This window comes from Pseudophryne corroboree, chromosome 2, assembly GCF_028390025.1.
Source record: "Pseudophryne corroboree isolate aPseCor3 chromosome 2, aPseCor3.hap2, whole genome shotgun sequence".
Classification (NCBI taxonomy): Eukaryota; Metazoa; Chordata; class Amphibia; order Anura; family Myobatrachidae; genus Pseudophryne; species Pseudophryne corroboree.
In genome coordinates, this window is record NC_086445.1 from 518821711 (window position 1) to 518838133 (window position 16423).

Here is a 16423-nt window from a genome sequence, read left to right on the forward strand (position 1 = left end):
CCAAACAATGTTTCCAGCGAAAGGCAGAGCTTCCAACGCCCTTTTAGACACTGAATCCGCCTTCCAGAAACATAGCCAGAGCACCCGGCGAGCTTACACGGTTATTTATTTATTTATTACCAGTTATTTATATAGCGCACACATATTCCGCAGCGCTGTACAGAGAATATTTGCCCATTCACATCAGTCCCTGCCCCAGTGGAGCTTACAATCTATATTCCCTATCACATGTACACACACACATTCACACTAGGGTTCATTTTGTTGAGAGCCAATTAACCTACCAGTATATTTTTGGATTGTGGGAGGAAACCGGAGTACCCGGAGGAAACCCACGCAAGTACGGGGAGAATATACAAACTCCACACAGTTAGGGCCATGGTGGGAATCGAACCCATGACCTCAGTGCTGTGAGGCAGTAATGCTAACCATTACACCATCCGTACTACCCATATAGCAGAAGCTGGGAAGCCAGTAGGCTATCCCAGGATGCCTCTTCCAAATATCGGGCTGCTTGTCTGATATTAGCAATAAGAGATAGCTGGTCTCTGGAACCATCCAACTTCAGACTGTCCTCTAGTGCATCAGCCCAATGATTCACTGCTTTAGCACCCCCCAGGCTGAAGCCAACGCTGGTCTAGTAATAGCCCCTACGAGGGAAAAAATAGACTAAAGACCAGCTTCAATCTTCCTGTTTGTCATATCCTTAAGGGAGGAAGCAGACGGTACAGGTAATATGGAAGAGTACAACAGGCGTGCCACATGAACATCCACCGAAGGGGGAATCTCCCATTTAGCACACTCTCCTTATAGTAAAGGGTAACTAGGAGCATTCCAAGCTTCCTGCATGAATTCAGCATGATATTCAGCCTTAACCACCTTCTGATGCTTAAACAATTTCACCCTGGGTGGGTAGTTTTCTACCCAGCACTTCAAAAAAATATTTCACTATAATCGAGAAAAAAAAAATAGGATTATAATTACCTACCGGTAAATCCTTTTCTCGTAGTCCATAAGGGATATTGGGGGAATCTAGTACGATGGTTTATAGACGGGGTCCAAAGGAGGCGCTGTACTTTAAATTTCTTCAACTGGGTGTGCTGGCTCCTCCCCTCTATGCCCCCTCCCACAGGCAGTTATAGGTAAAATAGTGCCCGAAGGAGAAAGGACAAACTTGAGAGAAGGAATATAAAGTAACGACCAGCAACAGCCGGTAACAAGGTAGCAACAGCTGAACAGGTACCCATATAAAAGAGAACCTGCAGAAAAGTCAATGCACTGAGGCGGGCGCCCAATATCCCTTATGGACTACGAGAAAAGGATTTACCGGTAGGTAATTAAAATTTTCCCTAGCATCCATAAGGGATAATGGGGGAATCTAGTACGATGGGGACGTCCCAAAAACTTACAGAATGGGCGGGAATGTGCGGAGACGTGTGCAGCACTGCCTGCCCAGGGTATCAAACCTGTAGAACTTCAAAACTTCAAAGGTGTTCTTCCCCGACCAGGTAGCAGCTCGGCATAGTTGCAAGGCAGAGACTCCATGGGTGGCCGCCTAGGAAGACCACACTGATCTTGTAGAGTGGGCCTTCAGAGATTGTGGAACAGGTAAGGCTGCAGACACATAGGCCTGTTGGATAGTAAGTCTAAGCCAACGAGCAATTGACTCCTTTGAAGCAGGGCAACCCTTCTTCTGCGCATCATTTAGCACAAACAAGGAATCAGTCTTTCTGATCCAAGCCGTTCTCCTGACATAGATCTTCAAGGCTCGCACAGCATCCAATGCCTCCGGAGGAGCAGAAGTGCCAGAACCTGACAGTACCACAATAGGTTGTGTATCCTGTGGCCTCAGCGATAGTATAGAAGAGGAAAATAGGAAAGGATCCATTAAAGAAAACCTTGACTTGCCTGCATAACATCTGTAGAACGTGAGTTTGGGGTACGCATCACCCCCACACTACTAATACTTCTGAAAGATACCTTTATAAGATTATCTGGTCTTATGTCTACGTAAGTTTGGTACGTTCTGGATCTTGTATCACCTCCTCATTTCCTGCACACCTTTCTGGTAGCCATATATCGAACGTATTACACTATTGGGGTCTCTGTACCCCCTTGCTCTTCTCTTTTGTGAGGGTCCGAGCATCCTGTGGCCTCGACAATAGCACGGAAGGGGGTGAATAGGAAATAATCCGCTAAAGAAACCTTGATGTGCCTATGTGATATATACAGAACGTGAGTTTGGGGTACGCATGACCATCTTTTTTCATCAGTACTTGTGAAAAGATACCTTTATATGAGCAACCCGCTTATTTTGATGTAAGTTGGGTATGTTCCTGATATAATATCTATTTCTTAGCTCTACACATCATCCTGATAATCGTATATTGAACGTATTACACCATCGGGGTTTTTTTGCACCCCCTTTCTCTGCCCTTCTCTGTTTTATGAGCGGCGATTGAAAAAGGAAAGAAGAGTGAGGGAATCCACGACATGTAAGGAGGAGAAAGATACCTTTATGAACAGTTCATGCACACCGCACATGTGAGTACGGTGCGTACCTGTATACGACTTACATCTATCAATTACCATCCATATAGACTCTAATACACCACTCTGCCTGAATCATTTGAACTGTTGGAAGCTATTTCTCCTTGTGTTTGGGACTTTAGTACAGCCGTGTGAAAAGTTACCATTATTTTACATTTTAAAACTGGCGGATAGCGCAGTAGAAGGCGTACCATTGTATTGTTTGTTCTTTTCGGAGAGAGACTGACATCTCCTTGGACGCCTTCACCGCAGCTGTCTGTGGGCGCAGTAGATACTCACCCCTGTGTTGTGTTTACTATTTGTGGGCAGCCCCACCGGTCGATGATCTGCTGAAACACCTGATGGTGAAGCCCCCACTCTCCCGGGTGGAGATCGTGACGACTCAGGAAGCCCACTTCAGTTGTCCACTCCCAGAATGAAGATTGCGGACAGTGCTCTTGCATTTCTTTCTGCCCAGAGGAGTATCTTTGACACCTCTCGCATGCAGGCCTTGCTTTTTGTTCCTCCTTGTCAACTGATGTACGCTACTGCCATGGCATTGTCAGACTGTGCTTGGATCGCCTGAATCAGAGCTTTGTAGATCACCCGAAGTTCCAGAATGTTGATTGGAAGGAGGGCTTCGTGGGCTGACCACCTGCACTGGAAAGGAGCACCCTGGGTGACAGCTCCCCACCCTCTCAGACTTGCATCCGTTGTGAGGAGGATCCAATCCTGAATCCCGAAACTTCGGCCTTCAAGCAGGTTGGAGGACTGCAGCCACCACAGGATGGAAATCCTGGCCTGAGGTGACAGCCGTACTATCCGGTGCATCTGAAGATGTGATCCGGACGACTTGCAATTGAAATGTTCTAGCATGAAACCTTCCATACTGGATCGCCTCATACGAGGCAACCATATTCCCCAGCAATCTTATGCAAAGATAGATGGATATTAGAGTAGGCCGGAGAACCATGCAGACCATCTCCTGAAGTGTTCTCGCTTTTTCCTCTGGGAGGAACACTTTCTTGGAACATAATCTCCGCCATCAACTTCGTGAACACCCTCGGAGCTGTGTACAGGCCAAAGGGTAGCGCCTGGATCTGGTAGTGATCGTTCAAGTAGGGGATATGGAGATAGGCATCCTTGATATCCAGGTTCTTCCAGACCCACAATCACTGCTCGCAAGGATTCCATCTTGAACCTGAAAACCTTTAGGTTAAGGGTTCAAGGATTTCAGAGTCAGAATGGGTCTTACCGAACTGTCCAATTTCGGTACCACGAACAGGTTGGAGTAGTAACCCTTTCCCTGTTGTTGAAGTGGCACTGGAACAATGACTTGGGATTGGACCAACTTGAGGATGGCCTGTTGCAGTGTAACACGCTTATCCTCCAAAGCTGGCAAGGATTCGTCGAACTCCAGCTTGCAGCCCTGAGAAATTAGGTTCTTGACCCAGGTATCCTGGCAGGAACTTTCCCAGATGCAGCCGAAGTGACGCAGCTGAGCTCCCACCTTGAGATCCCTTCGGGGTGGGTGGGCATAGTCATGCTGAGGCCTTAGTGGAAGCTGAACTGGTGCTCTCCTGAGAACTTGCGATTGCTGGTTTTCTTGACTTACCTCTGGTGCCTCTAGCTGCATTGGAGGCACCTCTGGCCCTAAATCTCTTAGACCGAAAGAACTGAGTAGACTGCCCCGGGTAGGAACGTCTAGCCGGCGGGGCCCCAGAGGGGAGAAACGTGGATTTCCCTGCAGTAACTTTAGAAATCCATGTATCCAATTACACCCCGAAGAGCCATTCCCCTGAAAAGGGGAGAGACTTTACACTGCACTTGGACTCTGCATCCGCTATTCACTGACGCAACCACAACGCCCTGCGCGCCGACACTGCCATAGCACATGTCCTAGCATTAATATTGCCTATCTCCTTGAGGGAGTCACACAGGACACGTGCTCACTGTAGTGTCCAGGGACATATCCCCCCCGAGAGGCCCTCTTGAATCTGAGTATCCCACATATGAATGGCATGAGTTATCGAGCAACCTGCTATGACCGGTCTTTGTGATATACCCACTGCAGTGTAGATAGACTTCAATGTAGTCTCTATCTTCCTATCCCCAGGGTCCGTTATGATAACGGAGCCCGGAGCTGGCAGTACCACCTTTTTAGATAGGTGAGATACTGATATGTCAACAGCCAGGGGTTCTTCCCAGATTTTCTTGCCTTCGAGAGCAAATGGGAAAGTGTGTAAAAACCGTTTTGACACTTGGTATTTTTTATCTGAATTTTTCTAGGCTAACTTAAATAGGTCATCTAACTCTGCAGAATCAGGGAAAGTGACACTGAGCTTGTGCTGTGTGAAGAAAAACGGCTGCAAAGGGAGTTTTAACACGTCCCGTATAGCTAAAATGAGGGGCTCAATACACTGTGCAGAAGGGGAATCTCCAGTAAAGGGATCCAATTCCTCCCCCTCCTCCTGTATATCCTCATCAGAGTCTGAAAGTAAGGCAGGTAACCCATGTTTATGTGGTACTGAGCTAGAGAGTTGCTGAGTTTTTTTGAGCATTAGCAGTGAGCTGAGAGGACATCTCTGACATCATGGATTTTAAAGGCACCTAGCCAGGAAGGCTCTTGACCCTCCCCTCCAGTCCCCTCACTGTGCTGTGGGGACTGAATACATTGTTCACATGACATGGAACCAGATGTACAGGGAGAGAATCTGGTGTGACCGGGGCCCCCCGGTTTGTACTCACCACTGTCATCACCTTCAGGCTACTATTAGGGGTGTGCGGCGTGCTGTGATTGTGACTGCTAAGACGCAGTGCCCCGCTGTACAACTACCTCTCTGAGCGGTGGTTCTGCAGCGGGGTAGCGGCACCACCACCTTGCAAGGCTAGAAAAGCTGGAGATAGGATAAATACCAAGGTGTATACATGATTTATAGCATACTACTTTAGTGATGCATAAAAATGTATGAGACTTATCGGGCAAGGTTTTTTTTTTTTTTACCATCAGCAGCCACTAGATGGCATCGAATGGAGCTATTTTAATGTAGCTCCGTTTGGGCGCGATCAGCTGCCGGGAATGGTAAGCCGAAATGTGTGAAAAGTGATCGGCAATCTTCCCGATCACGTCCACTAATTTATCGAGTTTAGCAGTTTTACACGTCTAAACTCGACACTAATGGGCGCGATCAGTGCGATAGGAGAAATCAACTGTATATCGCCCACTGTGATCCCCTGTCACTTTAGACGGTAGATCGGGGGCGATGACATTTGAATTCCCCCCATGATGTATACCAGATGTCTATTTATCCCAACAACATAGTACATTAATGGCTTTAGAAACCCATACAATATGATAAATAGGGATTTTTGTTTACTTACCGTAAAATCTCTCTCTGATTCCATCTGGCTGACGCTGCGCACTTACTGATGGGTTAGAATGTGTGGGTAAGGAGTTTGGCACAGAACCTATAGAAAACTCCTTCCTCCTCTATCCCCTCCCATCTCCAGCCTGACCAACAAGTAACTCAGTTAACGTTTAGCCAAGCCGAAAGAGTCAAAACAGAACCAATAAACGAGACAAATACACGGGAGGGATTGAAGCGTCCCCCAGGTGGAATCAGAGAAAGATTTTACGGTAAGTAAACAAAAATCCCTATTTCTTCGTCATCCATCTAGGGGACGCTGCGCACTTACTGATGGGACTTCCCAAAGCAAGAAGAGGGAGAGACAGACGGCATAGCAGTCTGTAAAATCTGACGCCTAACAGAGGCAGTCTCCGAACCAAAAGTATGAAATCGATAAAATTTTGTGAAGGTATGCACGGACGACCAGGTCGCTGCTCTACACAACTGCTCAACAGATGCACCCCCACGAACAGCCCAAGAGGCTCCAACAGCTCTAGTCAAATGAGCCCTTATTGGGTCAGGAACAGTAACATTTGAAGATACATAGGCCTGTCGAATGGCCGAAGTCACCCAACGAGCCACCGTGTTTTTAGAGGCAGACCAACCCCGCTTGGGTGCGTCAATCAAAACAAACAACGTATCCGTATGACGAATATATTCGGTACAAGACAAATAAATGCGTAAGGCCCTAACCACGTCTAATAAGACGAAATGGTTATCCGGAGGAAGATGGAGTAATCGCCGGAAGTACAATGTCCTGATTTAGGTGGAAGGCAGACACCACCTTTGGAAGAAAGTAAGGTTTCGGACGCAAAACCACTCGGTCATCATGAAAAACCAACAAAGGCGGCCTGCAAGAAAGGGCCGCCAACTCCGAAACACGTCATGCCGAAACAATAGCCAAAAGGAAAACAACTTTGAATGCGAGGAACCTTAATACCTCAGATTGCAATAGTTCAAATGAAGATTTCTGAAGAGCCGCAAGAACTAAATTTAAATCCAGGGAGGAGCCGGGGGAACAAATGGCGGTTGAATCCTAAGCACTTTCTGAAGAAACGTCTGGACCTCTGGAATGAGAGAGAATCTTTTCAGAAAAAGCACCGATAAAGCGGAAGCCTGCCCTTTGGTGAGACCATCCTGAAGGAAAGACAACAGACAAGGCAGCCGAAATAGGTCCGGTGTCAAACCACGTTTCTCACACCAAGCAATGTAAATACGCCACACCCTGTGATAAATTCCAAGTCACTGGCTTCATAGCTTGGAGCATTGTGTTCACAACTGGACGTGATAAACCTTTCACTCTTAAAATGCTGGATTCAAGAACCATGCAGTCAAAGCCAGTCGATTTAAATCTGGGTGGTGATACGGTCCCTGTAGAAGATCTGGTCGCAGAGGTAGTCTGAAAGGTTTCCAGACTATCATGCCGCGCAGAAGTGTGTACCACTGGCGACGCGGCCAATCCGGGGCCACAAGAATGACTGTCAGGCCTTCTCGGCAGATGTGTTGAAGTAGGCGTGGAATTAGTGGAATCGGTGGAAACACATCCTAGGTGAAACTGCCATGGAGCTGTCGAGGCATCGACTAGTGTTGCCTGAGGATCCGGTGTACGTGACCTGTATCGAGGAATCTTTTTGTTGAGACGAGACGCCATCAGATCTAATGTTGGGCATGCCCCACAGAGACACTAGACCAAGAAACACCTCCTGGTGAAGTTCCCACTCTCCCAGGTGAACTGTGTGACAGCTTAAGAAATCTGCTTCCCAATTTTCGACTCCTGGAATGTGAATCGCAGAGATGGCTGGAACCCAATGCACCGCCCACCTGAGAATATGAGAGACCTCTTTCATGGCGTGCCAGCTTCGAGTTCTGCTTTGTCTGTTTATGTAAGCCACCACCGTGCCGTTGTCGTACTGAATACGCACTGGATGACCCTGGACCATGGTCTGGATTTGAATGAGTGCATACCGGATCGCACTCAATTCCAAAATGTTGACCCTGTAACTTCGATTCCTGACTGTTCCAGAGTCCCTGAAAGTGATGGGTTTGAAACACCGCTCCCCAACCCGTGAAGCTGGTGTCCGTGGTGAGCAACATCCAAGACCAAATTGTAAACAGAGCCCCCCTGGTCAGATTGTGGCTGTGAAGCCACCAGTGGAGAGATTGACGAGTCCGTACCGACAACCGAAACAATTGTGAGTCCAGGTGATGTCCCATCCGAGTCCAACAGCTGAGAATTTGAGCTTGAAGGGGTCGGGCATGAAATCTGGCACTGCCTCGAAGGATGCCACTATCTTCCCTAACACCTGCATGCATCTGAGAACTGAGACTATCGGTAATTGTAACCATGCTCGGATTCTGGACCGTAGGTCCCGAATCTTTTCCTGGGGAAGAAACACTTTCTGGCTCCTGGTGTCGAATAAGAGTCCTAGAAACACCATCTTCTGGTAAGGAAGTAGCGATGATTTTGAAACATTTATTATCCACCCGAAAGACTGCAGAGTGTCTATTGTGAGCTGTAAGTGTTGGTGAAGAACAGTCTCTGATGGAGCCTTGATTAACAGATCGTCCAAGAAGGGAGTAATGTTGACACCCTGACACCTCAGTACTGCCAGGATACGGCCCATGATTTTTGTAAACACCCAAGGGGCCGTGGAAAGTCCGAACGGGAGAGCCTGAAACTGAAAGTGCCAAGGGCCGACTGCAAATCTCAGAAGATATTGGTGACCTGTCCAAATGGGAACATGTAGGTATGCATCCTTTATGTCTACGGAAGCCAAATATTCCACCGGTTCCATGGAGGCGATAATTGAACGAATGGATTCCATTTTGAATTTCTGGACAGAGAGATACAGATTTAGACATTTGAGATTTAAAATGGGCTGAAACGCCACACAACATAAGAAACAGCCCAATGCTGCCAAGGCAGATAGTGGCTGCCCTACCTGAACCGTGCCTCCTCAGATCCTGTCCGGATAGAAAGCCCCAGTGACCGGAGTATGGTGACAATCCAGAGGCATATTAGAGTGGGAAATTGCATCCTACTAAGCCCACTCTAGTTGTACCTGCCACCTGTGTACAGGGACTAAGTACCTCAGAAAACCAAATAAATAAAAAAAAACCTAACTAAAAGCTATAGGCAAAAACTGTCTGTACTCCACAGGCACAAAACTAAAACGGAGGTACTTGTTGGTCAGGCTGGAGATGGGAGGGGTTAGAAGGGGGAGGAGTTAGTTTTCTATAGGTTCTGTGTTAAACTCCTTAAACCCACACACTGTAACCCATCAGTAAGTGCGCAGCGTCCCCCAGATGGATGACAAAAATTCACAGTTGTAATTCCTATACTGGATGATTAAAGCCAGCAGTACAATATTTTATGACCGTATCATCACAGGAATGAACCCAGGAGGAGAGCAAGACAGGACTAGTGAACATACAGAATAAAAAAAAAATCACATTCTATGGCTGGGTGCCCACTGGGCCAACGGATAAGCGATTCTGTCGATGTGCCGACTTCTGATGATTGGTAAGGGCATACACACTTACCAATCATTGGCACAATTTATATAGGCCAGTGTGTACCCAGCATAACTTGCAGCGAAAGATGGGAGAGAGGAACAGCAGATGTAAGTCTCCACGCCTGACAGTTTAGAGGCAACCTTTAGGAGGAAAAGCCTGTCAAGGAGGAGATTATGGGGTATATGCAATTCACGGCGAATCGCGGCAATTTTTCGCCGTTTTTTTTTCCGACTCAATTCGCCAGGTGAATTCTGGCAGGTGGCTGCCGGAATTCACCATATTCAATGAAAGACGGATTCGCCAGAACCGCGGGCGAAAATCGGCCGATTTGGCGGATTTTGCCGCGATTTTAAAAAGCGGGAAAAAACGGGAAAAACCCGGAAAAAAAATGGCGTGGGGTCCCCCCTCCAAAGCATAACCAGCCTCGGGCTCTTCGAGCTGGTCCTGGTTCTAAAAATGCGGGGAAAAATTGGGCAGGGATCCCCCGTATTTTTAAAACCAGCACCGGGCTCTGCGCCTGGTGCTGGTGCAAAAAATACGGGGGACAAAAAGAGTAGGGGTCCCCCGTATTTTTAACACCAGCATCGGGCTCCACTAGCTGGACAGATAATGCCACAGCCGGGGGTCACTTTTATACAGTGCCCTGCGGCCGTGGCATCAAATATCCAACTAGTCACCCCTGGCCGGGGTACCCTGGGGGAGTGGGGACCCCTTCAATCAAGGGGTCCCCCCCCCCCCCCCAGCCACCCAAGGGCCAGGGGTGAAGCCCGAGGCTGTCCCCCCCCATCCAATGGGCTGCGGATGGGGGGGCTGATAGCCTTTTGTGATAATGAAAATAATATTGTTTTTTCCAGCAGTACTACAAGTCCCAGCAAGCCTCCCCCGCAAGCTGGTACTTGGAGAACCACAAGTACCAGCATGCGGGAGAAAACCGGGCCCGCTGGTACCTGTAGTACTACTGGAAAAAAAATACCCAAATAAAAACAGGACACAGACACCTTGATAGTAAAACTTTATTACACACTACCGACACACATACTTACCTATGTTGACACGCCGACTGCCACGGTCTCCGACGATCCGAGGGTACCTGTGAAAAAATTATACTCACCTTCCAGCGTCCAGAGATACATCCACGTCCAGTGTATAATCCACGTACTTGTTAAAAAAACAAACGGCAAATACCCGCTCCATACCGGACTAGAAAGGGGTCCCATGCTTTCACATCAGACCCCTTTCTCCCGAATGCCGGGACATCACGTGACTCCTGTCACTGAAGTCCCTTCAGCCAATCAGGAAGCGCTACTTCCGTGGCGCTCACCTGATTGGCTGTGCGCTGTCTTTGCTGTGACAGCGCATCGCAAAGCCGCTCCATTAGTTTCAATGGTGGGAACTTAGCGGCTAGCGGTGGGGTTACCCGCGGTCAGCCGCTGACCGGCGGGTGACCTCATCGCTAGCCGCCAAGTTCCCACCATTGAATATAATGGACGGGGCTGTGCGATGCGCTGTCTGAGTTCAGACAGCGCACAGCCAATCAGGTGAGCGCAACGAAGTTGCGCTTCCTGATTGGCTTTAGAGACCTTTGTGTGACAGCTGTCACTGACAGGTCTCATTCGTGGAAAGGGGTCTCATGTGTCAGCATGGGACCCCTTTCAGTCCGGTGGCCCGTGTGTTCGTTTTCTTTTTTTGCCAAGTACGTGGATGTATCTCTGGACCATGGCTGAGGTGAGTATATTGATCTTTTATTTTCAGGTATCCGTGGATTCTACACGGAGAAGAGGACCGATGTCGGCGTGTGAACTTAGGTAAGTATGTGTGTGTCGACGTATGAAATAAAGTTTTACTGTCACGGTGTGTGTGTCCTGTTTTTATTTGGGTATTTTTTTCCCAGTAGTACTACAGGTACCAGCGGGCCCGTTTTTCTCCCGCATGCTGGTACTTGTGGTTCTCCAAGTACCAGCTTGCGGGGGAGGCTTGCTGGGACTTGTAGTACTACTGGAAAAAACAATATCTTTTTATTATCACAAAAGGCTATCAGCCCCCCCATCCGCAGCCCATTGGATGGGGGGGGGACAGCCTCGGGCTTCACCCCTGGCCCTTGGGTGGCTGGGGGGGGGGGACCCCTTGATTGAAGGGGTCCCCACTCCCCCAGGGTACCCCGGGCCAGGGGTGACTAGTTGGATATTTAATGCCACGGCCGCAGGGCGCTGTATAAAAGTGACCCCCGGCTGTGGCATTATCTGTCCAGCTAGTGGAGCCCGATGCTGGTGTGAAAAATACGGGGGACCCCTGCTCGTTTTGTCCCCCGTATTTTTTGCACCAGCACCAGGCGCAGAGCCCGGTGCTGGTTTTAAAAATACGGGGGATCCCCTGTCAATTTTTCCCCCGCATTTTTAGAACCAGGACCAGCTCGGGGGGACCCCACGCCATTCTTTTTAAGGATTTTTCCGTTCCAACAATAAAAAAAAATAATAATAATAATAATATTTTAAAAAATATATAAATAATATTTGTGCCTCCAAAAAAAAAAAAAAAAAAGTACCTAATCCCTTCTAATATAAATAGATCTGCTATTCCCAAAAAAAAAACCCACAAAAAAAAACATGTTTAAATTTTTTTTATTTGTTTTCACCCTCCAAAGTGTGGCGGATTGAAAATGACGAATTTGCTGTCTAAAAGCACTGCTGTCGAATTTCCAAACTTGAATTGAATATGCTTTGGTCGAATTGCAGCACTTGTATCATTGCAGAAAAGTCGAATTTGCAAAAATTCGAATTTCAAAAAGTCGAATTTTGAAAGTACGTTTTTTGGTCGGAAAGCACTGAATTGCATAGGCAAATTTTTTTTTTTGGTCGAAAATGACCCGAAATTCGACAATTTCGGGAATTCGACCGCAATTGCATATACCCCTCAAACTGATAAAGGGATTGGCTCCTCTTTTACCAAGACCAGCACTGACTCAAAACTTTAAAAATAACAAAACCACCTATTGGACTTTTATCCTCTAGTGGCAGGGGTACTGGAGGCCTGCATGGTTGCTGGCACATAATGAGTCTTCAAACTTCTTTCTCCCAGACACAATTCACCATCTCCTTAGCCCATTTGTAGCAACCCAACACATCTCTGGAGCTAATGTTGTACAGAAAATAAATAAAAATAAATTTTGCTGTCATAAATAAGCAGTGTGTTAAACAATCTGCTTTGTCCTTTTACTAATGCCCAGTCTTGTTTTATTATTCTGTTTGTTACCAATTAAGATCAAATTAAATATTGTATTGTCATGAATGACCAACTTACCAGAATCTGATACATCTCTCTTGCGTGGTTTTGGGGGTGGTGATGGAGTCTTCCGCTTCTCTGTAATTGTGTGTTTTGGTGCTGAAATGAATTAAATGCGATGAAGAATACAGTACAATATATAATATGCTCCAGTAAAGTACAAATAAAAAAAATGAAATAAAAATAAAATTTGTGGTTACCTGGAACCCGAACAGGGGAAACAGATCCTCTAATCTTTCTTGGACGAGAAAACTGCTGTGGTGATGGAGAACGCTTTTTTGGAGGTGGGCTTGGGGGCGGAGATTGCCTATATCGCCTCCGTGGTGGGCTTGCAGATGGGGAGGAACGACGAGGTTTGCGTGGTGGACTGGAAGAGATTCTTTTAGGTTGCTTCTTAGGGGGTGGCGGTGACCGTGATGAGGAGGAGGAGCTACTGCTTCCAGACAAAGATGCTGAAGAATGTCTTCTCCTGCATATTGGAAAATATTTACATATATTTAACAAAGCTCCACAGGTAAACACTTAGTTTGATAGACATCACAAAACTTAGTACCCGAAAACATGATCAGAAAAATAGATTTTGGTTACCGGTAAATGCTTTTCTCTAGCATCCATAAGGTATACTGGGGTCACTTAGAACGATGGGTACATTCCAAAGCTTCCAGAACGGGCAGGAATGTGCGGAGACGTCCGCAGCACCGCCTGTCCAAACTGGGTATCCTCTTTGGCCAGGATATCAAACCTGTAGAACTTCACAAAGGTGTTCTTCCCTGACCAGGTAGCAGCTCGGCATAGTTACAAGGCAAGAAACTCCACGGGCAGCCGCCCAGGAAGACCCCATCGATCTTGTAGAGTGGGCCTTCAGAGACTGAGGAACAGGTAAGGCTGCCGACACATAGGCCAGTTGGATAGTAAGCCTAAGCCAACGAGCAATGGACTGCTTAGAAGCAGGGCAACCCTTTTTCTGCGCATCACAGAGCACAAACAGGGAATCAGTCTTTCTGATCCGAGTCGTCCTCTTGACATAGATCTTCAAGGCTCGCACAGCATCCAATGCCTCCGGAGGAGCAGAACAGCCAAAACTAGACGGGACCACAATAGGCTGTGTCAAGTGGACCTTTGAGAAAGTCACGGGTCACGTGACGAAACGCATTAGGACTCTATCTGGCGATACCCTGAACTTTGCACTCGCTTAACAGTACTTGTCTCTGAGCAGCCCCATTCATCTCTGCACTGTGACCGCCGTAAGCCGCTTCCTCACAGCACGCGGCCAACTAGTCTCCCGCAACTGCCGAACGGGAACAAGCCACAGCAGTACCGTACCCTGGAGAGGCACTGCACGGACACCGCATATCTGGCAGAGTTGCCTCTTACCAACACGCGGCATCCAGCCTCCCGTGATCACTGAACGGAACATATCCCTCTCACCAAGCAGCCACGCTGTGGGCACTGCAGGACTTTCAACTGAGGACGCTCGATTGTACCAGCCCAAATGAGAGGTATTTTAACAGCATAACACACTCAGCCTATCTCCAATACACCAATTACATTGTATCACGGAACTGCAACATCTCTATACTGCTAATTAGTGAACAAGTTTACCCATTCAATTTGATCGTGGACGCATACATTATTCACTATCCCTATTCAGAGTACAATCAGTGCTATATGGTCTCTTGCTGCTACTCAGTCACTATTATTGGTAGATAAGTCTTGCCTTTATACCATCAGGGTGCAAAGCAATATCATTATCTCACGGTATCTAACTAAGTTTTACTAATCATTTTGTGTATACATGTTTTTATTTTCTTTGTTTAATAAACCCCTTTTTATACACGTCGGCTCTCTGTTATCATAATTTTCCCTGTTACTTTGCGCAGCCAATTCTATTTTAATTTCTATCTCGATTGTTTAAACACACACAGTGTTTAGTACGGCAGCGCATAGTACCAGGGTAACTTTATTCATTTATATGTGGTTAATCTAGAGGCGCTGTTAAAACAGTTATTTTTCTCTCTTTGGTTCAAGTGGAATTCAGAGACCACTTTCGGCAGGAACTGCTGCCTAGTCCTGAGCTCTACTCTGTCTTTTTAAAAGACCAAGTATGGACTTTTACACAATAAGGCCCCCAATTCTGAGAGAAACCTAGCAGAAGCCAGGGCCAGCAACATTACAGTCTTCCATGTAAAGTACATGTCTCTTACCACCAACAAAGGTTCAAACCAGGAGGACTGTAGAAACTCCAAGACCACATTCAAATCCCAGGGTGCTGTTGGTGGCACAAAGGAAGGTTGTATGTGAAGTAACGCTTGCAAGAAAGTCTGAACTTCTGGCAACATTGACAACTTTTTGTGGAAGAAAATAGAGGGACGAAATCTGGACCTTAAGGGAGCCCAGACGTAGGCCCATATCCACTCCACCTGTAGGAAACGCAAGAAGCGCCACAGGTGAAAATCCGCAGAAGGATACTTGCGTTCCTCGCACCAAGAGATATATCTCCTCCAGATATGATGGTAAGGCTTCCTGTCCAGAACCATGGTTGCAATAACCTTTTTGGAAAGGCCTTTTGTGAGCTAGGATGTTGCGTTCAACCGCCATGCCGTCAAACGAAGCCGCCATAAGTCCGGGTAGACGACTGTCCTTGTTGAAGAAAATCTCTTCTCAGTGGCAGACCCCAAGGATCTTCGACGGAAATGTCCAGAATATCCGCGTACCACGCCCTCCAAGGCAAGTCTGCGGCAATTAGAATTGCCTGGACTCTGATGCCTGATTCGCTTTAGCACCTTTGGGAGCAACGGAATCGGCGGAAACAGGTAGACCAGGGGTGGCCAACCAGTCAGAGACAAAGAGCCAACAAATCTTGTTAGGCAAGTCAAAGAGCAGACATCGAGCAGAAGGCGCATGTGCAAAAATGGATAGCATTGTACCTGCTAGGCCACGCCCATGCTATAAAATACATTTTAAAACCAGAACCAACATAAAATACATTGAAAAAGCCAGATTCACATAATACACTTTAGCTCCACCATGTGTCACTCCTGCCAGCACCCTCCTGTGTCACTCCTGCCAGCACCCTCCTGTGTCACTCCTGCCAGCACCCTCCTGTGTCACTCCTGCCAGCACCCTCCTGTGTCACTCCTGCCAGCACCCTCCTGTGTCACTCCTGCCAGCACCCTCCTGTGTCACTCCTGCCAGCACCCTCCTGTGTCACTCCTGCCAGCACCCTCCTGTGTCACTCCTGCCAGCACCCTCCTGTGTCACTCCTGCCAGCACCCTCCTGTGTCACTCCTGCCAGCACCCTCCTGTGTCACTCCTGCCAGCACCCTCCTGTGTCAATCCAGTCAGTTCCCCCATCGTCTCTCCTGCCAAGACCCTCCTAGGTCACTCCAGCCAGCTCCCCCTTGTGTCACTGCAGCACCCCCTCATGTCACTAATGCTGCCCCCCAACTCGTGCCATTGCAGCAGCCCCTTGTATGTCCTCTGTTTGCCGGTGTCTCCATCAGTTCTTCGTCTCCGTAGTGTTGCTGCATGTCTGGCTGGCATGCAGCAGTTTCCAGATGTGGTCATGTGACCGAGTGTCAGGAGCCACATCTGAATAAAGAATAAGCCGCATGTGGCTCAAGAGCCACGGGTTGACCACTGCTGAGGTAGACCAACTGGTAAGGCCACAGTGTCATCAGTGCATCCATAGT

General features: G+C 47.6%; 1 protein-coding gene across 10 annotated transcripts in view; it reads right to left on the reverse strand.

Moving 5' to 3' along the window:
- SRRM1 (serine and arginine repetitive matrix 1) overlaps positions 1-16423 on the reverse strand; it is a 256992-nt gene that overhangs the window by 89829 nt on the left and 150740 nt on the right. For all 10 annotated transcript variants that reach the window (XM_063954154.1, XM_063954149.1, XM_063954148.1 and 7 more), the window contains 2 exons: positions 12932-13200; positions 12750-12830 (listed from right to left, as the gene is read on the reverse strand). In XM_063954154.1, the coding sequence (XP_063810224.1) occupies positions 12750-12830; positions 12932-13200 (350 nt within the window). The remainder of the gene's footprint in view (positions 1-12749; positions 12831-12931; positions 13201-16423) is intronic.